We start from the raw sequence: 27180 nt of genomic DNA on the forward strand, positions 1-27180 counted from the left end.
CTGGTTTGCTGGCGTGTTTGGTTCTTCTTCGTGCCTAGTTGTTTGTAGCTAGCATCAAAGCAGATAGAGGCTTAGAAATCTTGGCACAGGCTTAGAAATCTTCCTTTACGATTTTCCTGTAGTAACCTGATAAAGAAAGAACACTTGTCAACACTTAGCTTCATTCCTGTCGGGGACTTGTTCAAGCCGTACTAGATGTTCTTTGTAAGAGTTGGAAAAGATGATAATATCGTCCATATAGATAAGATAGATTCTGAGGTGTAGTCCTTCAAAACATTCATTCATTACCCTTTGATATGCTGCAGGGCTGTTGCAGAGGCCAAATGGCATGTGGTTGTACTCAAAGAATCCAAAAGGACCTACAGTGAAAGCTGTTCTCTCCTTACGTGTTTCCTCAATTTCTACCTCATGATATCCTGATTTCATGTCCAGTCAGCTGAAATATCTTGATCCTGCTAGTGCATCGAACATCTTCTCTCTTTGTGGCAGAGAGGCCGAGCCTTTGATACTCCAACGGTTCAACTGAATGAAGTCTACACATATGCACAGTTTTCCATTCTATCTACTTACTAGGACAACATTACATGACAATGGGGAGTATAAGTGTCGGATGACTCCACATGCCAATAATTGTTGAAGGTGTTCTTTGACTTCTTCATACATTCATGGTGCAATCCTTCTGTGTCTTTCCTTGAAAGGTTGCTCATCCTCAAGGTCAGTTCGGTGCTTGACATTCGGGACATGCCCTAAGTCTCTCTAATATCCAAATATTGTGAGATAACACGCTTTCCAATTTCCAACGCTTCAAGCGCAATTGCTGCTTCCTTGAAGTCCATGAGATTCATTACATTCTGGCCTTCACCATGACTTCCATTCTGGGGAAGATCTACAACACTGACGACTTTGAGTTCACACAAAACTGCAGGGGTTGAGATGGCCACAGTCCTTGTTACACTCCCCACATGTATCTTAACCATAAACTTGTCGTCATAATGGTAGTTGATGACAGCTGTGCTATATCGAGGTCAGATGGTATTGCAGATAACAGGTATATTGACTGTATCATTGCGCATAAATCCTTATAAACAAGAGGCTCGGATATATACTAGTATGTCCCTCAATAGCTCTCACAGTGTTGGGTGATATTATCAGTCGTTCAATCTCAGTGTATCTAACCTTTCCAAATGAGTAATCGTTTCTTGTCAGTTCCTTCTGCTGCAGCATAATGCTCCAGAAAACCATGCACCAGGCCGTTTGGATATCTGCTTCTTTTAGAAAACGCGTTCCATACTGTTTGCATGTCCTATGCACGTGGACAAGATGTTGGTACCAAGTAACACAGGGACTGTTGAGTTATAGGGTGTATCTGGAACAACAGGTAAGATACATGGAAGTGACGGTATGGTTCCTGTATCTCATAATTCAACTTCAATGTGGCCATACGATCGGAGATGTTGTCCATCTGCACAATCAATCTGTAAAAATACATCCAACGGTTTAATCGGAATATCCGAAAGACACTTTGTATAACAGGTGTAGGAGACAGTTGACACTGAGGATACTGTGTCAAAGAAAGCTGTGTGTTTAAGTCTGTTAATAAAAACTATCCCTTCATTTGGTTGACCCACCAGCTTGGCACCGTGCTGTTTAGTGATATGGTCTGCACCGTTCCATAGGTTTCTTTCTGTTTAACGCGCGCCTCTGATCCAGTATTACACGACAGCCACACTGTAGATGTCCTGGCTGGTTGCATTGGAAACAACTGGGCTCTCCAGTTACAGATACAGAATCCTTAGAGAGTCATTCATTCCTGGAGTCCTGGTACTGTGATGACATTACTGGAGTTGGTGACCAATACTGTTGAGGTTGAAGCTGCTGATGTGGTGAAGGTCCTATGGGTCCTGGATGTCGGTTCATCCAAGGATCAGGGGAAACAACAAATGGGTGACTCTGTACTAGACAGCTGTCTGAGCATCTCCGTGATCTCCACAGTGTCCTGTGAGTTTACAGCAGTTGAAATCTCCTTCTTAGCTCTAGCTCCTCTCTGCTGCAAATCCACTTTAGCTCTCCACAGTGCTCCAAGAAGGTCATCAAACGTGTTTCCTTGATCATAGATGTGAGCTGTCTGACCTCTGAGTTCTGGCTTCGATCCTGACCACAACTGTGTACGGAGCATCTCATTCCTGGTTGACTGGGGAACAGGGCCTTGTGCCTCTGCTTGAATGAGTAAATGCTCTGACCTGCATGCCCAGGCATCACCTTCCTCTGTGGCATCTTGACGTGAGGTATAATAAATAGCCAGACGTGATTGACCCGTATCTACGCTACCAAAAGTAGAATGTGGATTGGAAATTAGTTGTTTGGTGTCAGGCTCAGGACCAAGACACATTTCAACCGTGGCCGCCCTACCACGCAGGATTGCTTGACTATGTTTGCAACAGTTTGTAATGAAAAAGGCTGGTTTTGAATCAAACACTCGACACAGTGTTTCCAAACATCAAAAGATGTCACCACAGAAAACGATGGAACTTGTGCTATCCGGGCTAATGTAACAGGTGCTTGTGTGCCTGAACTATTTGAATTTGACAGAGTACCAGAGTCAGAAGACATGATGGATTCACCATCCTTAACCTTCACCTTGGTCTGAGTGTCCACTTTACCAAGTCCTCTGCATTATCAACAGTAAGCCAGGTACAGAGAACCTGAAAATGATAAAAGTTTCTCAAACTCTACGGGTAGTGGTTTACTCATGATGGCTAGTGAACAAATGTGAAGCCAAATGATAAGGGAAAACAACATAAATATTGTGTAAGTGACCGGAATCAAGATAGCCTGATGAAAGCACGTGGAAATACGAATATGTACTTGTACGCTCAGGATATACTGAACAACAAGCGCATAATGCACGAGAGTGTACGACTGGGGTAATGGCCCACACACCTAAAAATGGGAGAGATTCCTGTAATATACACCTGGAAGAAAATATTGCAACACCATGTTTTTGATGGGCAATGACATTTTACTGCATAGTATGGAAGCACAATGCTGCCAACTGATGCGAATGATGATGCGTTGTGTTAGGAGCGTGTATTTGAATAGAAATTGACGACATTTATGTCCAAATTATTTCCACTTCAATTATTTATTTGCTGTTACAAATACTGGTGTAAATTGAGGTAAAACGTTCACTGGAAAAGTTTGGGGTTAGTAAGACAGTACATGAGATCACACACGTGTAATGCATATGCATACATCATACTAGGACGTGAGAGAAATCTGGCTGATTAAAGACGCTCTCTCACACAGTGAATCAGACACCGTGTCTGTCTGCGATGTAGTCTGTTTCACTCCTGGTGGAGGGCAAGTTCCAACTCGGCAAGATTCTGTACTGTGGACAACCTCAGTCTCACGCACACGGCATCCTAAAATGTCCCAAACATGCTCAATCGGATTGCGATCTGAACTTCCTGCTGGTCATGGTAACGTTCCACATTGGTTCTTGGCGTAAGTAATCCGTGGCTGCCCGACTTCTGTGGGGCCTAGCGTTATTACCCATGTGCCCTGGCCTTGTGAGAATAGGGTGATTGTCAAAGTGTGGAACAATAACCCTCTCCAAGATCTCCCTCTGATATCTTTGGCCAGTAACACAACAACAACCCCATCCCACCCCCCAAAATATCTCCCCTTTTTGCCAAACTATAAATCCAACTGGGTGCATGATCAATCATTCATTTCAATGTAGAATGATGAAAACATCATACCAACGTTACCCAACAAATATTATCACTTTGCTTGATTTTCCGAGTGAGGTTTTTCGAGGGTAAAGTAACAGCAGCAGGACAGGTTGTGACTCGTCGACAGACTAAATGGCATCGCTATGGTGATGGCCAATCTCTTCCCACGGAGGTTACTTGTCATAAGTAACCACTGTGTTAAGAGAATGGATGATGGTCGGAGGTGATGATTTTACGGACGCTTTTTGACACAACTCCGATTTCGAAATCGTAACGTATGTCACCACCCACTCACTATGAATTTATTTAATCTAGATACTATTTTTAATTTGTTCATTATTTCACACATTTTCACTTACATTAATTTAAACGTCTTAAAAAATTGAAATCACGATAAATTAAGAATTGCATGTTCTTATATTTACTTATTACTTGTACATATCAGTGATATCAGAGACCACATAACATGGTCTCTGGTAATATTGACATCTTAGCACGTAACCTCGTCTACATGAATACTTTCATTGTATACCAGAGGTCGTGTTCACGATGAAAGTCGTATCAATATGTCACGTGATTACGTTGAAAATCGGGCTGACACTTTCCGAGCTGTCAACATTTAGCGCTTCGTGGAATTTGCTCATGTGATTTTGAAAAGAAATGTCTTCATCGACTGTGAAAACGTGAACAAAACCATTGGTGGCTACAAACCATATGAGTGTATATAAGAGCAATCATAACTGCCCACAAAAATTAAACACGTACTGAGATTCATAGAATCGATTGCCAATAAAATGTATGCTTGTATTACCTCCCTTTGTTTGTGCGCCCGAACGTGACCGGAAGCACATGTGTTTGTAAACAGTCAGCCAGCGCGATAACACGTTGGTTGTCTCACTCAGCTTCATGGACCGCTGGCTGCAAGTAATAGCGGTTACATAACAGATGCCGGCATGAGATAGTTTGTCTTTATTACGCGACTGGCGTTGTCAGTCGAGATTTCTGGTCAGGCTTCCCAGACGAGCTGGAGAGAAACGGCTTGAGACTTCTGGTCAGCGTTTGACACTTTCTGCGCATTGTGATTTTGGGTATCCCCAGACCAGCTGAACTCAGTGTGCTGACTCTCACTGGCCTATTTCAGTAATCTCGAACCACGTGGTGATTGTTTTGGTGTCTCGCGTGATCAGGTTTATACTCGACTTGTATTGTGTTCAGCAAGGCAAGACTGCGTACTAGTAAGCGTTGTCTGTCTTCGGACGATACTCATCCCAACGAGATTCATTAATAATCGTTGGAAGTCCGCGGAATTGAGGTTGTGACCAACACTGGCAACAGTACGAGAAAACAGCACGTGAATATTTCCTTCTATCAAGAGAGACCCCGCCACCAGCAAAATGACGCTGGTTTTGAGGAACATGCAGAAATTAGTGAAACTGAACATAGCACGTTTAGAAACGGAGGTCAACATTCTGAGAAAGTGTTTTGGTGTGGAACAGTTCGACATGTCCGTCTTGTGTATTTGTGACGAGGAGATGGCGACTCTGAACTCCGCTTACAGGAGGATTAACTCGACTACCGACGTTCTTGCATTTCCATTTTATGAGGTACCTATTTTGGTCATAGTTATTGGTCACTGTTCATGATTTTTAGAATATTCTTAGATATCTTTTAACGTTCTATCATAAATGATAACTTTAGACTCAGTTTTAAACTTACACAGCCAGAAAATTCAACCATGACAAGATGATCACTTAAATATTGGTGCTCGTCAGGTAAGGGGTCAGGCGGTGGTTAGGAAAGGGGTATGGTATGACTGTATTTGTCAGTATTTGGTGGGGTTGGGGAGGGGAAGAGGGACATGAAAAACCAACATGTCAGTTGATACAAATATATTTTGAAGAATTACATTATCACTGATTGTGCTGAATTATTTACAAATTTAGTACATTTTCCCACTGTTTTTCACATGCTTTATTTTAACATGCTTATGGTTGTTTTGCTTGTTTTTTAGAGCAATTGTTGCAATCTTGATACTCCCTGCAGACAAATTAAGGAAATATATGACCATTTTAAGTTTTGATAAACATTTAACAAAAATTTCTTGTTGCCATCCCTGTTAAATTCAGAGGTATTTTACATTGCATTTTAGACTGAATTCAGTTCACTGACAAAATTTAAGCAATACCGAGTTGAAATCACCTTTATTTGTTTTTCATTAATTCATACATTTCGCATGCATTAATTTATAGGTCTTAAAGTATTGAAATCATGATAAATAAAAAAATTGCATGTTCTTGTAATTACTTAGTTACTTACTTGAACATATGACAGTAATAATGCTGTCTTAACGGGTAACCTCGTCTACATAAACACTTCATTGTATGACAGCACTTGTTTTCATGATGAATGTCGTATCAATTATAATCTGAACCCCCATGTCATGACAAGAGACAATACCAAGTCAAAATCACTGATATTATAAACCCACAAACCACCAGTGTGGAAAAGGAAAGTAGATTTTAATAGCAGGTGTCACACTTGGTTTCGTTTCTTTTGCCAGTTGGTACAGTTATTAGCTGTACATATTTACATGAAGTGGGAAATTTTGTATTCTGATGTGGACACTTGTAAAAAACATGGATCTTAGTATCAGCCTTTGGACTTTTCTTGATGATCCCTGATACATTATAAATTTCTAGTGATGTTCATGTTGACCAATCTCTGTGAGACACATTCTCTTGTGTTTACATGCAACCATCTGCTCACAATTACTGACCACTGCATGAAGTATGACTGTAGCTGGCCTAATGGCATCATATTGACACACCAGTATTCTGTATCTGCAGTCGTGCACAACATAATGACTTAAAACCCCAAATGAAATTATTTATGCATGATACAACTTAACAAAACTTATTTCAGATGTTTAGTGACCACATTCCTGGAATGTTGAAAACAGAGTGGAAAGTTGATCTGTGAGAGGCATAACATACGCACAAGACATTCTACCTTTCCTTGTATGCGGTACTAAGTGAAGCACATGATCCCTAATTGTTGAGAATTCCAACCCCTCTCTATCCTATTCCTAAATTCTTTAAAAGATGGTGCTTGTTGTTAGTGTTACCCTTCCTTAGCTGAGCATTAAGTGGAAAACATGTGTGTCTGGGTTCGATAACTGTGCTTAAGAAGGATTTTAAATGACATGCAAATGTGCATCTAGAATGCAGAAATGTAGAGAATGCATAGGCTGATCCGGAGGAGGGGTGCAGAAGTTCCCCCTTTTTGTCCTGAAATTTTGTTAAATAATAAATAACCATTGATGCTCAGGTGAAAATGAAGTGTGCCCCCTACTTTTATCAATGCTGTGCCCCCCTCCCCACTCTTTCTCAAAAAGCAGTATCCACCCCTGGAATGACTGGAGAAAACAATTCACTGGTGCCAATCACTTGATTATATGGCCCACATCCATTTATTTACATATGAAAATGGGTGACCGCTTCATCAAACAAGAAACAAATAATCAGCATTGCGTATTTCCGTTGTCATTTGTTACAAATGCTTTTTGGTATTCCTCATTTTATTTTTATTTTTCTGCAAACAAGTGTGATACAACTAATTTACAAGGTAAAGTTTTGAAAACCTTTCAGCTGGATGAATGAAGTAAACTATTCACATATGTGGGTTATGATATTTAAATAGGCAAAAATTAAGGACAAATTAAGAAGTGTGGGTACCTCAAAGCACAAATGTTTAAATGTTGCAGGTACCTACATTAACTCAACGTTAAAGTTATAAATAAAGAATGCATACAATTCGACAATAGTAAATATGGCACAGCAGTGATTTACAGTACATTCACTTTGAGTAAATAGTTTGCAATACTGACATGCAAACTACAAAGGCAATATTGTTGTCCATTATTAAAGTATATGATCTTGTGAAGAGTCATCGAAATTTGGTCCGAAATTGGACACACATAGCCATTGACCTGTTGCCATAGCAACATGTAGGTGTAAATTAATCAGTTTGGGATGAAGTGCTTATTTTCATCATGGACTGGATACCATCCCTGATTTCCCAAACCGTTCTAGTCAGAGATATTTCTTGTCATTGACAGTGAAAACAAATACAAGGAGGCACAGTTGAAAACACTGATAATGAAAGTGTTCTGGTCTTTCAGAAAAACTGACTGAACAAACCCTGATTTTAATTTATCTTGGCACTGAACTAAACGATATCATGTCCATGTTTTCCACTGTTGTGGGATTGTTGCCTTTGATGTTCTTGGGTGGCCTAGTGGTTAAAGCATCAGCTCCTTACACCGACGACGTGGGTTTGATTCCCCTCATGGGTTCCTTTTGTGAAGCCCATTTCTGATGTCTCACATTGCTGCAATTTTGCAAAAAAGTGGCATAAAACTCACTCTTTCTGATGTTCTTGCATAACTGAAATTTATGTTTATCTTTCAGGAAAATGAATGATCAGATTTATCAGTGAAAGGTCAAGGCCACTCCTCCTTCCTGTTTGATGTGTTGACTGTTGGTTCAAAATATAGGGCATATGATTGCTTGGAAATGTCTGTCAAGTCATTCAAGAGAACCTCTTTCTCTGTAGAATAGTTCATAGCAGACTGACAAAAGTGTTTTTCTTTGTAGAAGTGTGGGCTAGTCACTTTGAGTGGACTGACAGCCATGTAGACTTGAGTGCAACTGACAGTTTGATTGCAAGGACAAGTCATGAAAAGTCATTTCAAATTCATTGCAGTTTTTTTTAATTTTGAATCAAAATGAACTTTTTATTTCCTAGATTGACTCATGTTTTTAACCTCATTTCTTTGTCTCATATATAAAACTAGTACATATCCTTTTGCAAAAGTTTACAAATTCAAAGATCAAGTTGTCATCTGTTGCCTTATGTTTTGTTTTATTCAGTTGATTCATTTAGAATTAATTATTTTCTATATAACATGAAACACATCACTTCATGCACAAGAAGTGGCAATGGCCAGTGGAGTAGTCACAGCATTAACTCATCCATCCGTAGACTCAGGTTCACGTATCCACAATGTGTGAGGCCCATTTCGTGGTGATATTGCTGGAATATAAGCTGTATAAATACAGCCATTCATCCAGGCACGAGATCTGATGATGTGAACCCTACTAATTTGACCACCTGATTCCTTTAATTACCGCTTTAGGAAGCACCTGTATCTTGAGACGAACTCTTATCCAAAGTCCCACCAAGCTATTTTCAGATCATTATGATATGGTTTACAACAGCGTACATACGAATGGTGAACTTTGGGTAATTTAACTGCATGATTCATGACTCCGGTATATATTAATACTACAGTACACCTGTTACTCCTGTATACAATCAGAAATGCAAGATAACCAAACTAATTAGTATGGGAGACAAATCCAGGGCATGCTTGAAACAAAGTGAGTGAGTGAGCCCTTTATACCACACTCAGCCATATTCCAGCTACATAGGCTTGAAATACAGAGTTTTGAAGCGATGCTATGATTTTTATTTATCATCTTTGTCAACAGCATGTGCATGAAGCAAATTTCAGACATGTTGGTCATTTATTCAAAATATAAATAGGTGTTGATATTGTTTTAAGATGTGGATGTCTGTGAGTCAGGTCCACATTTCTTCTTTTCTTTCCCTCTCCCCCCATCCCTCAAACCACCCCACCCCCACCTCCCTCCAACCCATTGTGAATACCATGGTAAACATGCATGGTGTAATCATGGTAGTTATTAACATCAACATTTGCAAGCTTGAGCATTGAAGATTGTATATTGGCAGTTAATTCATTTACTACAATAAGTGTTTTTCAAAATTGACAAGAGAGTCTTTTAGGCTTTTCACAGTGAAGTTGTATTATATCTGTAACTGAAATGGTAATACAGTTATGGCAGTCCAACAGATGTTCATGTGCTTAATGCTGTCAGCTGCAGGTGAGAATGACCCCAGTGCAGTTCAGTAACCCTTGGAGGCAGTTATATGCAGTAGACAATTGCAATGACTACCTGTATACATGGAATAGGTGCTGGGGAGGTGGGGTAGCCAAGTGGTTAAAGCATTTGCTTGGCACACGAAAGACCTAGGTTCGATTCCCAATATGGGTACATGTCCATGTTTGGTGTTGTCACTTTGATATGGCTGGAGTACTGTTATTGTTTGCCGATTGTCGGAATATTGCTGAACATGGTTTTATAAAACCAGCAAACAAAAGCAAAAAAGGTATGCCATATTCATGATATCGATTTGGACAGAGACTTGATTTGTTACAAAACACCACACTATAGGTGAGCTGTTGCCGATTCCTTTATGAACAAGCTAACAATGTTTACAGGGCCTTGAACCAGACGGGATGATGCTTGATGATTACAGGTCACATGCAACCAAAAAATCAAACATAATTAAAATACAATTATCAATTATTCATGACATATAATATATATTGCTGCTTGTAAAAAAATAAATAGACACAATTATAAGCGCACAATCGCGATTCAAAAGTGCAATATTTTGTACTTAGGCTTACTTCCCTCGAAACAAGTCCTCGGGAGACCGAACAAGGTCATAGCAAGTAGGGGTGCACTTAAGTGTAACGTCGGCGTCCGATTTGCTGGTTCATTTGCTCATACGCTGAGGGCTCATTGTGTGTACAGAAAAATGATCTGTTGGATGAGCATTTTAGAAGTATGGCGAGAAAGTAAATTCTCTATGGATAACAACTTCATTTATTGTACTTGCTGCATCATTTCAGTATAGATTCATATATCGTTGTCGAACAAAATCATATGTACTAGAAGAAGTTGTTACCTGTAAAGAATGTATATAGAGATGTTGGGTTTTGTAGATATGTTCTCTGAATTTGCGTTCAATTCAATCAAAAATCATCTCTGTAGAGATGGTGAGCTACTGCGAGGCTGGAAACTGTCCAAGTACAAAGCAGGACTTGAAACTAACAAGAGTTTGCACCAGTTTCCTTCCGATCCAGTCATCCGAGAAAAATGGATGTAGTATGTTCAAATTGCATGTGGTCAATGATTGAAGCTGTGTATTGCATATTGTCTTTAGCAGACAGGCAGGCAGACATATACTAGTAGGTGTCAATAAACCAGACATTGAGCTTTCTCTGTGAGAGAGGCTGCTTACCACAATCAACAATTTTTTTAATATAACGAGTAGAATATTTACTTCTTTGTGTACACAACCACAACTAGACTACTGCTTACGACCTCTTACTCCGGGCATGCTTACTGTGTCAATCTCCGCAAACCTATTCAGTGCTCATGCGTCATGGGTGCAGCGCAGCACAGCTGTTGAAACCACTTTTTCCCCCAGCGCTAGGGGAAAATTAGTGAATCATTTGAACTCTTGATTTCACAGGCTATTTTCATGGCATTTTTTTTCAACTTTATAGGTTGAATTGGCATTTTTGATGATTTGTTTCGGTAAGTGCATACCAAAAGGTATCATAATCTGCAAAGTTGTATTTTACGTTGCATGTGACCTTTAGCAAAATAACAATGTTTACAGGGCCTTGAACCAGGGGTGTTGCCCAAGGTGGACAACCCTGATGAGAAGATACTTGGCGACATCTTCCTTGGCGTGAGTCACATTAGCGACCAGTGCAAGAAATATGATGCTGACTTTGATGGAACATTGCCAGTAAGTTGATAAACCCACAGCCAATCTAACAGTTAGATTTACAACTTTTTGCAGATTCCTGGTTTGAATGGGATCCAATCAACTCACGTTGGTTGTTACTATAGCTATGGGTCTGAGTGGTCTTCTTTGATAGCTTGTCAGTGTATCCATTGCATGGATTGTTGCATCCAACGCCAATCACTGGTTCGTATGGTGCAGACATCCTACCAAGTAGCACCACTGAGTAAGGCTATATGCACCAACTAGTAAGTTAACAAGCACATACAGGCACAGATCCATGGCAGATTCATTAGTTATCATGTTCATTATTCCGCTTGTCACTGAAACTGTAAACTGATGGCATTATTCATCGCTGTTGAAAACTGTCTCCTTCACTGAACTGCAAAAGAAATGTGTGTGTTCCTGTGCACTGAACTCAGGTCACAATCAGGTGAAGTTAAGCAAAGTTGGGAATGGAGAGTCACTGGATGGGTGACCATGTTTGGCAGTATGGCTCCTTTTTGTCCTGCCCCGTAACGAAACACAAGATACATGTGGTCTCACCTTAGGCAAGTGAGTTAGTTCAAAATTGCCTCTGTTCACCCAGCAGAAACTGTTTACCTGGTGGAATAAGGCATGTAACCACAAACTGTATAGTGCCTAACAGTCAAAGGCAGCATGGGTTACCAGGGGTAATAGTAATCAGATTGTTTGGGAGCTTCAAGCATGCATTGTTCATAGATTATGATAGAGAAATGCGCATGGTAAATGTGCATGAAAAATCCCCCGCAACTCGTTTGTGAGAGTATTAATATGTACTCAGTCTGACTATGCATATTCATGTTTTCTGGGGAAGAACTTTAAAACTGCTCACTATTTCTTCAACAAACTTGACACATAGCTTGGTTTGGTGGTGTACTAGTGCCTTTTGGATGTTTTGAATTTCTGAATAAAATAATAAAATATTTTTGCATTTCCATGGCAACCAGTTTGACTTTAGTGCAACTGAATTTAGTGGTTGAGGTACTTTCTGGAGCAGAACTTAAATCCTTTCAATTCTCTCCTTCCACTGTAACATATACAGACCAAAACATTTGACATAATCATAACTCGTAAACATATTCATGAAGAGAATTTTCTCATTGCTGGGGATATTGATGACTTTGTCTCTTGTAATCCCCCCCAGAACTCTAAAACTGTTCACTATTCCTTCACCAAACTGGGCACATAGATTGGTCAGATGGTGAATTGGTATCTTTGGCATTCTCATGACAAGTCTGACTTTGACTGAAATTGGTGGTAGTGTTGTTTTATGGAGCAGAACTCTAAAACCGACTTTTGGCACATAGATTGGCCTGGTGTTCAATCAGTCAATACATCAATCAATCAATCAATCATACATGCTAAAACTTTGACATAATTATTACTCGTAGACATATTCATGAAGAGGGGTTTGCCACTGCTGGGATATTGATGACATTGTTTTCTTGTTATCATTTGTTGTGAAATGTTTGTGTGTCATTATCTAATATTGTCATCTTTATAAGCTTGATGTAACCACATTTTATTTAAAGCTTGCGTTTCTTTTGCTGTTGATAATGAGTAATTGTTCTTTATGTTCTTGTTCGAATCAACTCCCAACATTGAGTGAGTGAGTGAGTTTAGTTTTACGCCACACTCCGCAATATTACAGCTATATGTCGGCGGTCTGTAAATAATTAAGTCTGGACCAGACAATCCAGAGATCAACAACATGAGCATCGATCTGCGCAGTTGAGAACCGATGACATGTGTCAACCATTGAACCAAGTCAGCGAGCCTGACCACCCGATCCCGTTAGTCGCCTCTTACAACAAGCATATTCGCCTTTTAACTCCCAACATTGAAAGGTTTGATAATGCAGCATCTGTGAGCTGGATAGTACATTAAACCAGGACTCCATCAGAGCATCAGGCATTTGCAGGTTGATACAATGCTCTAGTATCCATTACTTAAAACTCTACATTGGAAGTTATAGTGTACAGCTGTTCCTGATGTACTGGGAACTGTTTGCGGCATACGTATATGAAAACAGCAGGCCAGATATTTCTGTCCTAAGCTCAATCGGTCTATGCTCTTCCAGAAGCTTCATGATTTCTCCTTAACTGGATAGATATATGCTCATGCTATTTATCACTGGATTGTCTGGTCCAGACTCTTATAAATCTGTTCTCTCCCAGAAGCTTTCTGATTACTCCACAGTGTTTCCCATGACACAGGAAACATTTATTTCACTCCCCAAAACGTGTCCATGACTCCCACCCTTGACCCCTGGGAGGCATTATGACTGCTAATTTTGTATGCCTAAAGGAAGCTGCGTAGATCCATGGTCATGCTGTTTATCGCTGGATTGCCTGGTCCAGACTCCTTCATAAGGCTGGAATATTGCTGTGTGCACTCACTCACTCACTGCAGATTACTCCAGATTGTCAGTGTAAATATAGCACCTACTCCACCATTCGCTCAACAGAAGGAGTGTGTAATGAATGACAAAACACCATTTCAATTTTGCAAATTTATTTGAAAGCAGGCTCAAAATTTATACAAGTCACAAGTCTCAGATGTTATCACATTGTCAGTAAAGCCAGATCAGAGATAGCCCAGTGGTTAGAATGTTGAAGTTTTGGGTTTGATTCCACTGTACTATTTGTTAAACCTATTGCTGGTGCACGCCCAGGCCATGATATTGTTGAAATGTTGCTAAAAGTGATTCTATACCTTCCTAACGTCTGGATCAGTATAATTGCATTGTAGACAGTAGAGCAAACTTGTGAGCCACACTTTGACATGTGACAGCTAGTTTTAGTGATGGATACTGACAAAAAATAACTAACAACTTACATGCATCTGTGCCACATACTTTACCATTCTTGTTGCATTCGTTATCTACAGAATGTAATACAGTGACTGTTGACAGAAGCCTTCTCTTCCACCGATATGATTTGATTAAATACAACAGTCTGCACTGTTAGTAGTGGGATGGGAGCTATGGGGTAGCCTTAATGGTTAAAGAGTCTGGCTAGCTATTCTCAAAACATTCGTAGCCTTATGAACTTCCTAAGCCCATTCCTAACATATTGGCTATGATCAAAGTTATGAATTCTTAGGGTTGCGAACATTTTGAGAATAAGGGCCCTGCTCATTATGTTCAAGACCTGGATTCAGTTCCCCACATGGACACAATGCATTACGCCCATTTCTGGTTTCCACCGGCAAGATATTGCTGGAAAATTTAAGAGTGATGTAAAAATACATTTATTCACACAGTCAGTCACAACTGGCGGGATGTAAATAGCCACAGTTGTGGGTCAATTTAAGTTTTCCATGGGGTGTTAGATCATAAGATGCTTTTAAGTGGAACATGATCTTCTAGTGATCAAATCCAAGCATCTTGTAAAGCACAACCCTAATCATAACCTGCCATACTTTTTGTTGTGTTTATGTTTTTGCATATTTAGGCTCATATTTATGGTAAAAATGAATACAAGATAATGTGTGCCAAACGTTTCACATGTGAAAAATTAGACTGGATATGAATGAATGAATGAATGAATGAATGAATGAATGAATGAATGAATGAATGAATGAAATCTGTGGACAAATGATGCTGACAAACAATTTTACTACACAGAAATAAGAGGGTAAAACAAAGAGGTAAAAAGCAGGTGCCCTCTTGACACTCAAGCAGGATTGTACACAGGTTACTTTTAGTGATAAGGGCCAGTAATGGTGTTATCTGGCCATGACCTTTATGACCTTTGACTTATATTGTATGGTCGATGTTTCTCGGTCTTTGTGATAGTATAATCTCCCATATCCCAGAAAACTATTTATAATCAAATTCAGCTCATAGCTCCATTTAGATACTTGTGATATAATGTATATAGATATTCATGTGGAATATATTTTTGGAACAAAATGTTAACCTAATACATAGATAGCAGAGTCAGTTTAATCTAGTTTGATCCACTTTTATCCAGCACTTTCTACTGGTCTTGTCCAGTGCAGCCAAGCCATTTGGTGAAATGTGACCTGTTGACATTGGTCAAGTGTTGTTGCTCCAAGGGACTGAATATTTGACCCAGTTAAAATCTTTTCAACCCAAGGGTAGATATCAGTTGTCAGATTGGCATTTTCCATGATTTTGTGTTTTGTAAGGAAGCTCATCCCGTCCCGGATAATGTCAACATGTCTGAACGTTTCTTCGCAATAGTCATCAGTTTCCTGCCCAATTGACACTCATTTTCATTTTCCTTTAATTGTCTCCACATCTTCATTACACCATGTGTTTTGATGAATTGATTGGTCAGAGACAGGTGTATTTTGTTTGAGAGTGTTACTAACAAATACACGACCAAAATGTGTCAAACCTGTGATGTCTATTGCAATTATTCTTGAGTCGAGCTGCACACCGACCACTTAAAATCACATAAGTATTGCTACATATGTGACATTTTCTATTGATTTTCTGTTGCCAGTAATGATGCACACAGCCGGTGGCAGCCTCAGCTTTAGTGTATTGCATAGTTAAGAGTTACTGCTCTGTGATAGTTGGCTACATAGACAGTGACTCAGTTGATTGTCAGAGGCTGCACTGATAGGGATTTATTAGCAAGACTATTACTAGCTTAGAGTCAGGTAGCACATTGATACAGATACACAATCATGTCAAGGTTTGCACTATATACATGGCATATGTCAGTATTGCAAATACATCGACTATGTTGTTATATAGGTCTTAAAAATATTAACATTTAGGTGACACTGGTCATATTTCTTGCAAACCCACATACATAATGTGAGTGTGTCTTGGATTCCACTAGTGATCACAGATGTCATTCCCATGAAAAGGAAGCAACTCGACACACACATGCACCCTTTTAACGTAATTAATTCATGCCTTATGTCGACAGGGTTTGATATTGACTTCATGACCATTAATGTACATTATTTCTGTCATATTATTAACTATATACATATAGGGGGGAATCCAATAGTTATGTGGAGGGGCGACATTTACAGTCCACCAATGAGTGTGGAGTGCTGACAAACACAATTACAAGAGTATATTGGATTGGCTAATTAGGAGTCTGATGATGTCGTGTGTGTTTCAGATCATGTTGACACATGGCATGTGTCATCTGCTTGGCTATGACCACGAGACTGAGGCACAATGGCGCAAGATGTATTCCAAGGAGCTTCAGATTCTGGATGAGTTCAACAAGCTGACTGGCAAGACCTGTAAGCCTTTAACTGCAGTGGGACACTGATCCACATGCTTACCACCACAGCCTACCATCACAGCCAACCCAGTATGGTGGATCCTCAGTCGCACACATAGTATTTGGCATCCACAAAGTGTTCATAGCATTACGATATTCCTAAGTCAACAATGAAAGAAATGGTTACGATAACTTGTGATGCTACGAATGCTTCATGCATCAGGATCCAGGGTCCGTATCCTCAGAACTCTGTTGGTTTTTATGTACTGATTGGTTAGGAGTCATGTTTCCGGAATAATTTGTGTCAGATGAAAATAGGAAAGTATGGTTCCTCCTTTCTGTGATGAAAAATCCAAACTCGTATGCCATGAAACATGTGTTGAATATATACAATTCTGCCTCAAGCTGTTCCAAAGATTATTCACCTGTGTTTCCTACTGTCAAATGGACACAGTAAATACGTATCTTTATTTCCGCCCGGTTCTCCATGGTGATGGTGGGTCCATGTATGTCAGGACTCTGTATTAATCCTGTGTGTTTTCAGAATGTAAGCATGAAAAACAGCATCCAAAAGGTGTTTTCTGTGTGAAACTTCGAGTATGATATGCTGGTTATCAACATGCTGCATGTGGTCTTACTGATTAAAACCGCTGTAGCGGGGTCTGGGTGGTGGAAGTGTTTACCTGTAATATTTATGCAATTTACAAACAATTGCCTTTCCCTTGGATGGTGTCCAGTTTCATTTACAATGTACATCTAACTATCCAATTTTGCACACTCATAGGCAGATCCGGAGTGGGTTAGGGGTGGATACGGGCGATCCCCCAAATTTCTGGTTAGGACAGGTCCCTAGTAACTAATGCTGCTCGGAAGATGTAAACAAATGGTCGAGGTTGTTGGGCCTGATTAGCGGCATGGATCGTTGCTCTCTGCATCAATCACTGGCTTGTCTGGTCCGCGCCAGTTTGTGACCAGACAATCCAGTGATCAACAACATGAGAATCACTCTGTGCAATTGGGAACCAATGAGATGTGTCAACCATGTCTGTGAGCCTGACCACCCAATCCCGTTAGTTGTCTCTTATGACAAGCATATTCGCCTTTTATGGCAAGCATGGGCTGCTGAAGGCCTATTCTACCCCAGGACCTTCATGGGTGCTTTGTGAAAGGAGGCCGAGGTGTCACTGCACAATGAGACCTTAGCACTGAGGTGGTGCAACTGTCACATCTTAACAAAGACTTGTGACACTCGTACCCCTTAAGTTGTTTTGTACAAGGATACCCATTTGTCTCTGTGTGGCCTTATCGAATTTGATTTTTAGATGTAACGTTTTTGAGTTAAATATAAACCTGACAGTATTTTCGGATGGTATGAGATGGCTGCAAGTAAATTATGGTAATAACGAGCTCAGGGGCTACAGAAATATACAGCAAATAGCTGGGAGACTCCCATTATGCCTCTCAGACCGTTATAAACGTACCATGTTCAGTGGTTTTCTTACCAGGACTATCTCAGAAGGGTTCACCTTTTTAAGTGTCTACCCTTCCTAATGTATTATATTTGAGTTTCCTTATCATGAATATTTAAATGTCTTCAGATTTTTCTGTTGGTGCCTGGTCTGCTTTTTATCCTTAGGTATGTTCGATATTCGCGACAACAGGTGATATGAAAGCATTTATGTGATGGCTTTTGTCTGACTTAAATATGAAAAGTCGTTTGTGAATGGGGGCAAAGTACACTAGTGCAGCGTGAAACTTCAGAACCGTTAAGACCCGGGTTAGAATTGGTCTTCAGCAACTAGTGCTTGTATTAAGGGGTGAGTAATGGTATCTAGTGGGCTACGATGATATGTCTGCGTAGATCGATGGTTATGCTGTTGATCACTTGATTGTCTGCTTTGATTATTTACAGTCACACAGCTAAAATATTGCTGAGTGGCGTTGAAGAAACAAATAAGGGCAACAAACTCCCCTCTGAGTGTATACAAGAACGGGGACGTTCCAGTAGGTATATTTCCTTACATGTGGAGCAATATGCAATACACAGACGGAGGACACGTGGAGCAACTTTCCATCACTAATCACGATGATGGCCCGAGTGCACCATAGTTGCCTTAATGCGTATTTCAGTTGAACAGCTGGCCTGTCTTTCCATGTGCTTCTAAAGAGTGTAGCCCGTGGGTCAGGATGTGCTTACTTTTCCTATAAAAACCTGCACTTAGTGTAGACGGAATTCGACAATGCTTGAAGCAAAAATTGCGCTTGTGAATGCCGTTGAAGATTTCCATGTACAAATGCAACACAACTCAGAGGTGGATCTAGCAGAAATGCTCCAAACAATATTGCAGGGAAAACGTTAATCATCCCAATTTCCGAGTTGAACAAGTCTAGTATGCTAAACAAGTGGAGTGAGGTTCTGGGTGAAGTGGTGAAGACGCAGAAGGTGCTATTTTCCGAGTTATTTGCTGTGTGAATATGGCATGCGTATGGTGATCTAACTGCAGTGGTTTTCTAGAGAGACGAGTGAATTGCTGTTTTTTTCGACAGGGGCTTTTTTCTATAGTACTTTGTGGTTAATGACACTCCAGCAATAAAACTATATCTACAATATCCTGTGTGTCTTTATTCCCTATGAGGCGGTGACCAAGTGGTTAAACCTGTCAACTCGTAACTGACGCCGAAGACCCGGATTCGATATCTTACATGGAAACATTGAGTGAAGCCCATTTCGAGGTGGTATTTCTAGAATATTGCTAAAAGCCAGGTGAAATTAAACTCACTCATTCACCCTTATTCCTTAATCGTAAGTGAAGTATTTTGGAAACCTACCGAGAGAAGGTTTCGTACTTCGTCATATTTGAGAACACGAATTCCCGTAAGAAGAGGTTTAGACAGTTAGCTGAGCTTTACGTTGTGTGATAAACTACACGACCTCATGCAGTAGGACAATACTGAGTTGTTAAAGATAAGTTCAGGTTGACGTGATACTATTGAACAGTATTACACGTCAGAGGTTTTGCGCAAACTGACGTAGCATGTATAGCGGCGCAATATTTTACGTCAGACTTTCAACACAGCGACATGTCGTAACAGTACAAAACTGAACACCACAGGTTTAACACAAAACGACACGGCGTAATAGCATAAATAGCACAAAATTATGCCACAGCACACACACACACACAACACAGGTAAAAGATACGGCGCTCTGATAGCGCTCCGTCACATAGCTGTCACACAGGAACTCGGTCTGCATGATGGAATAACGTGTGTGATCGGATAACAATGTGTGCGACGATATAACACTGACGGAATTAGACTGTGACGGGATAACATATGTGATGGGATAACACTATGTAACAGAATAGCGTTGTGTGTGACGGGATAACATGGTTTGGGTGATGGTATAACACTGTGTGTGACAGGATAACACTGTGACATAACACTGTGATGGGCTAACACTGTGGCAGTGTAGCATTGTGTGGATGGGGTAACACTGTCGGAATAACAATGTGATGGGATAACATCGTATGTGACTGGATAATATTTTGTGAGGCGGGATAGCACTATGGATAACAGTATAACACTGTGACGGACTAACACTGACGGTTTCACACTTACAGGATAGCGTTGTGTGTGACGGGATAACGTGTATGACGGGATAGCATTGCGTGTATGAGGGGATAGCAATGTGTGTGACGGGACAGCATCGCGTGTGTGACGGAATATCATTGTGTATGACAGGTTAGCACCTTATGTGACATGATAACATGATGTGTGATGGGATAAGACTGTGTGTGGTGGGATAACATTGCGTGTGTGAAGGAATAGCATTGTACGTGCGACGGGGTAATATTGCATGGGAGGATAACACTGTGTGTGATGGGATAGCATTGTTTGTGACTATGTAACATTGTGTCTGTGATGGAATAGCATTGTGTGTGACAGGATAACATTGTGTGTGATGGGATAGCACTGTGTGTGAGGGGATAGATGTGTGTGGCAGGGTAAAAATGTGTGTGAAAGGATAGCTCTCTGTGTGATGGGATAGCATTATGTGTAACAGACTAGCACTGTGTGTTAGGGGATAGCACTGTGTGTGACAGGCTAGCACCGTTTGTGAGGGGATAGCATTGTGTGTGATGGGATAGCACTGTGTGTGACATGGTAACATTGTGTATGAAGGGATAGCACTGTGTGTGACATGGTAACATTGTGTGTGACAGGCTAGCACTGTGTGTGAGGGGAAAGCATTGCGTGTGACAGGCTGACGTTGTGTATGACGGGATAACGTTGTCTATGACATTATAACATTGTATGTGACGGGATAACATTGTGTGCGACGGATACCATTGTGTGTGTGGCGGGATAACGCTGTGTATGACAGGATGACATTGTGTGTAACAGGCTAACGGTGTGTGTGACGGGATAACATTGTGTGTAACAGGCTAACGGTGTGTGTGGCGGGATAACGCTGTGTGTGACAGGATAACATTGCGTGTAACAGGCTAACGGTGTGTGTGACGGGATAATGCTGTGTATGACATGATTACATTGTGTGTAACAGGCTAACGCTGTGTATGACAGGATAACATTGTGTGTAACAGGCTAACGGTGTGTGTGACGGGATAACATTGTGTGTGGCGGGATAACGCTGTGAATGACAGGCTAACATTGTGTGTAACAGGCTAACGGTGTGTGTGACGGGATAACATTGTGTGCGACGGGATAACATTGTGTGTCGATAACGCTGTGTATGAGGGATTAACATTGTGTGCGACGGATACCATTGTGTGTGTGGCGGGATAACGCTGTGTGTGACAGGATAACATTGTGTGTAACAGGCTAACGGTGTGTGTGACGGGATAACATTGTGTGTGGCGGGATAACGCTGTGAATGACAGGATAACATTGTGTGTAACAGGCTAACGGTGTGTGTGACGGGATAACATTGTGTGTGGCGGGATAACGCTGTGAATGACAGGATAACATTGTGTGTAACAGGCTAACGGTGTGTGTGACGGGATAACATTGTGTGCGACGGGATAACATTGTGTGTCGATAACGCTGTGTATGAGGGATTAACATTGTGCGCGACGGATACCATTGTGTGTGTGGCGGGATAACGCTGTGTGTGACAGGATAACATTGTGTGTAACAGGCTAACGGTGTGTGTGACGGGATAACATTGTGTGTAACAGGCTAACGGTGTGTGTGACGGGATTGTGTGTCACTAAATGTCGCTACAAGGCGGTAGGACATGTCACTGAATGACACAGTGAATGACACTGCATCTGAACATGAGACAATACCAAAAAGCTACCTTGAATGAGTGAGTTTTGTTTTACGCCGCACTGTGTAATATTCCAGCTATATACATAATCATGTCTGGACCAGACATCAACATCATGAGCATAGATCTACACATCTGGGATACGATGACATGAGTCAGCTGATGAACAGCTGATGAACATTTTATGATGTTCTGAAGTTTTATTTTATGTACAGACTGACAACGACGGCCACTTTCACGAAATAATCGTATTTAAGGTTAACTGTCATTGCACAAAAGTTACCTGACTGACTTAATAGCATCTAAGTGCTTTGTGAAAGGAGGTCCTAGTCATATAGTCTGACAACCCCAGAATCTGAGGCCTGTCGCCAAGTCTCTACAGACCAAACAGTCCACTATCAAATGATTTAACCTGACCAGTGGGATCAAGTCTTCAATCTGCCGGGTGTTGCAGGTTAAGCCGTCACGTGACGTAAGGGACCTCAACCTCGGACTAAATGCCTTATTTTATGTTTGATGTTTGCTCTGTCTGACCGACATAATGAGGAATACTGGTCCGGGCCTCCTTTCACTAAGGTAACCTTTGTGTACTGCTAAACAATGGCAGTTCAGGTTAACCCTAGTAAAGGTTGCTTCGTGAAAGGAGCTCGTGGTTTGCGTCCGAACCTAGTTCTCAATTTGACTCGCAACGTGATATTAGAACGCTTTCGGATAGTGTGTAGTATTCGTCTGTTTCATATTTATGTCTTTATTTAACATTTATATAAGTTTCGATACTGCACAGAATCATTAACACATGCTTATGTTACAATATCTTTAAACAATATTCTAAAAAGTGTCATTTTGCTCTTACAAGTTAATACATGGTCTATTTCAAGTTAATTTTGAACTGACGGTGCTAGTTATCAGGATTTACGTTGGGAATGTAGATGTTGAGTGAGTGACACCTTCTTTAGCAATATTCCAGCAATATCACAACGGGGGACACCAGAAATGAGTTCCACACTTTGTGCTCATGTGTGGAATCGAACCAGGTTGTTTGGAGTGACCAGCAAACGCTTTAATCACTAAACTAACCCGTCATGGGATTTATATGAAGCGTCTCGACACCACTCTTTAGATGGGTACATACCCAGATGGGTCCATATCAGATATTCCTTTGCTGAAACATATTAACAACAGCTGCAGGAACGATTAAATTTATCGAGTTCACTTATTGTCTTATACATGCCTTATTCCGAACCTAGGGATACGACACTCATCCGAACACAGAAACCATCTTTGAGTTAGAGATGACAAATCTCTACGGATGATCATTACTTCTTTATTTTCACAATGGCGACATTTCAGTATAGGTTCTCACACCGTGTTCAAGCATCTGCTGAGAATCTGTACAGAAATGGCGGTATTATGAAACTCAAGAAGCTGCTCGTCCAAGCTTTGTCAGCTCTAAACCACCTACTTCTAGAATGCCACTCGAACAAATCGTCATAGTTATTCCTACTGGCTAATTCATTCGGAAAATATCGTAACAGAAATGGTGACGTACATCTTTAATTCGAGATAAAATATTGCGGCTGGTATGTTTTAAATGTAATGGAAAGAAGGCAGATAAAAGTAGACTTACAACAGCTGAATCTGCCAAAACAAATTGTATTTGTTACGTGTGGATGCTATGGTATATGAACAATGTTTTTGTAACGCCCACAGTGTTAACCTGTTGTTGAATTAAAGCTGGACATTTTTCTTCCGAATATAATTTTCCCATTTTATTCTGTCCAAGAGCAGATGTTAATGTGGATTTGTTGCTCCATGGACAATGGAAAATGAGACGCCGAGGGAAGATTACCACGACAGCAACTTCACACCCGACACCTCGACTACGTCCGCAAACCGTGCCATCCTGACGCCCATCTGTCTTGTTTGATCTTCCCTTCTAAAAAAAACTGACGTCATATGACGTTGGACAAGGTCATTGACCCACGTGCCTGCCCTAAAACTTTAGTGCTAGGGTAGGGTCTATACACCTATATCGCTTTTTGACACGGATTCTGAGCGAGACACGCCTCTCTTACAGACACGTGATGTCGACGACGTTTTGGATGCTTTCATATATAGTCTGGTTCAAACACCTCAGCTGATTCACTGATACTTAAAACTAAGTAATGGTATAAGGGAGGTAACCCATCTTGGCCTACTGAGTATAGTACAATTAGAGTTACCTCCCCTGAATTTGTAGCAGACGTCATTTTCCTCAGCACTGTCAACAATGTCTGCTGAAGATAAAAGAAGGTTGATTTTTGAGTTGTGTAATCAAGGAATTAATGATGTAAATACATTGGCAGAGAGAACAGGAACTCCTCTTTCTACTGTGTATAGGATTAGGAAGAATTTTAAAGAGGGAAAGGATTTGGGGCACCAGAAAGGAGCAGGGAGACCCAGAAAATTGGACTTCTCAGATCGCGTCCGGCTGGGAATTTTAGCATCTAAAAAGCAAAGGGCAAGCATCTCCAACATCAGGTATGAAATGATAGAAACGGGATCAACAGTTGTATCAAAATCTACAGTTAGAAGAAATTTGATTGATCTTGGATGGGAGAAAAAGACTGGAATTCCTTCTCCTCTCATGAAACAAGAACATAAAGACAGGCGTGTTGAGTGGTGTTTGGCACATGAAAACTTTGACTGGGAAAATGTGATTTTTACTGATGAAAGCTCAGTATGGGTATATCCCAATAATGTGAAAATATGGACAAAGTCTGCATCAGCACCGTTGTATCAACGACCTAAATACATCCCAAAGTTTCATGTATGGGGAGGGATATCCTTATTAGGAACGACCCCGCTGTGTGTGTTTGAGGGAAATCTGACAAGTCAACGCTACACTAACATATTAGATAATTTTCTCCTTCCAAGTGCACATGTGTTTTATGGAAATGACTGGATTTTGCAGCAAGATAATGATCCTAAACACATCGCAAAACATGCCAAGCAGTGGTTTCAGGAGAAAAATGTGACTGCATTACCAATTCCTGCATATAGTCCTGACTTAATCCCATTGAGAACATTTGGGGGATGATGAAGGAATGTGTGAATCAAAAGGGGTTGACAGAAATTGAAGACATGAAGAGAGAAGTGGTCCGATACTGGGACAGCATAACTCACGAAACACTAACCTCTCTGATAGGAAGTATGCCTACCCGTCTTAGACTGTGCCATGAAGCTCAAGGAGACTTGATAAAATATTAAATTGTTACCTACACAACATGAAAAGGTGAGTTCACTTTCACAATACATTCAATTTTATCTGATTTGTTCTCGTTTAATAATATGAAATGCTTTAGCTATTCTCAATAATTTTGAACCATACTGTATGTATTCATGGTACACTGGATCAAGAGTCTGTCACGAAGCCGTTTTATGACTGGCACCGACACGCCAAATACTCGCTCAGTATGTAAAACAAATTAGATGTCCACGCTCTCTGGAAGTATTGCATATTTTGGATAGATATATCTCAAAGAAAACAGCATGGTTACCCTTTGAAAATTCCATAACTTTGATATGATAAATGACCAGTCCGATGAGGTTGAGCTATGGTTAAAGTATTCGCTCGTCACGCCAAAGAACCTGGTTCGACTCGCCAAATGGCCATTATGTGTGAAGACCATTCTTGTGTCTACTGTCCCATGTTGAAATATTGTTCAAATCGACTTAAACCATTGCTCACTCACTCACGCTAAATGACTGGATGGATGGTGGCGAGAAGGTAAAGTATAACCCACACGTCAGGTTGCACATGACAGAATATTCATAATAAAGTAAATAGATGAAAACGAAGAAAAACCAAAATCGTGTGCGTTATTGCAGTGGTGCGAAAGATATGCAGCTATCTGGTGTCTCCGTGCATCATCATTCAGATATGATATGCTGAACAGGATGCAATCGGGAGTGAATCCATCAAGGTAACAGATGGACATCAAACTAGGTGGGGTCGGTTTCTACCATAAATCTTTATAGCCTCACATTATAATGACAGCATGTATCGGTAACGTTTTCGCTTTTTTCGTGAGTGTGAGTTCATTGAGCTAGGGTATTAACAAAGATATTTGAGATGGAAAGTCTGATATCCTGGAATTCACCAAGGTTGTAAGTTCCCAAACACTTTCAAGTGCTTAGTTGGATGCTGCATAATCAAAGCTGAGATTCAGCAGCATTCAGAGACGATACCCTCTGTTATCAGACCTACTTGAAGGATCGCAATTCCAACACGGTTCTCGGTCAAAACACTGTGGACAAGGTGGGATGTGCATTAGAAATGGCAGGGCATAGCCACAGCTCTGTTCTAAACACCATCCTACAAACTGTCGTTATCCGTATCACTCTGAATGTAGGGTTTAAACTATGGTCACTCTATGTTCCCTCATCCTCAACTGTCCGCCTTTCAGATCTTCAAAACTTGTACGATCAACTCCCGAAGCGCTGCACAATCATGGGCAACATGAACGGCCATAACCTCCTATCGGGGAGTACTGAAACAAACAAGGGAAAAGTCCATGAAGACTTTCTTTTAAATAGTGATTTATGCATCTTCAAAGATGGCTCAAACATCCACTGGAACTTACTCTGTTCTTTATCTAGTACTTACAGATTCTAATCTTCTATAAGAGTTTGAAAGGTCCTGATGACCTATGTGGAAGCGACCACTTCCCAACAATCCTTATTTATATCAACTCCGTGGATGAACCACCTTCAACAAGATGGAATTTTACTGTGGCCAACTGACCATTATTCCAAACCCAATGTTCTGACAACCGTAAATCTGACAGTTTCAGGAAATGTTCCAGACCCCAAAGAACTATTGCCAGACGTTCCAAATGTCACTGGAGACAAAACCATTCCTATGTCCTCTGCAAACCCACACATACACAAACCATGGTCTGATACAAACTGCCAAAAAAAACTAAAAAAAATAGGAAGAAGCCAGGAAAATATTTCCGACACCATCCTACTGTGCACAACCTAAATGCCGTTAAAATGACAAATTCCAGAGCCAGACGTCGTCTTAAAGTAGATAATTTCAAAGTGTCCATGAATGTTTTAGTGCCAGTCATGTTCAAACCTCCTTCTTCATAGCTGTTTTTGATTATGTTCCATTTTATTTTATCATTCTTTTCATTCCAAACAAATCTAAAAAAGTGATAGACTCAGCTGGTAGGTTAGG

General features: G+C 40.6%; 1 protein-coding gene across 1 annotated transcript; it reads left to right on the forward strand.

The window, feature by feature from the left end:
• Positions 1-4575: 4575 nt before the first annotated feature.
• On the forward strand, positions 4576-19271 carry LOC137256272 (endoribonuclease YbeY-like). The gene is made up of 3 exons (XM_067794003.1): positions 4576-5338; positions 11292-11423; positions 16556-19271. Exons 1-3 carry the CDS (start codon positions 5129-5131, stop codon positions 16709-16711), a joined length of 498 nt encoding a protein of 165 aa, XP_067650104.1. The 5' UTR covers positions 4576-5128; the 3' UTR covers positions 16712-19271.
• Positions 19272-27180: the final 7909 nt, after the last annotated feature.

The sequence above is a fragment of the Haliotis asinina genome, chromosome 11 (genome assembly GCF_037392515.1).
Source record: "Haliotis asinina isolate JCU_RB_2024 chromosome 11, JCU_Hal_asi_v2, whole genome shotgun sequence".
NCBI lineage: Eukaryota > Metazoa > Mollusca > Gastropoda > Lepetellida > Haliotidae > Haliotis > Haliotis asinina.

Bases quoted from the DNA above. Each gene is read 5' to 3' on its own strand.
- LOC137256272 (XM_067794003.1), top strand. From the start codon at position 5,129: ATGACGCTGGTTTTGAGGAACATGCAGAAATTAGTGAAACTGAACATA. The intron at 5,339-11,291 runs GTACCTATTTTG...CAATGTTTACAG, and splicing joins TTGCATTTCCATTTTATGAG to GGCCTTGAACCAGGGGTGTT. The intron at 11,424-16,555 runs GTAAGTTGATAA...TGTGTGTTTCAG, and splicing joins ACTTTGATGGAACATTGCCA to ATCATGTTGACACATGGCAT.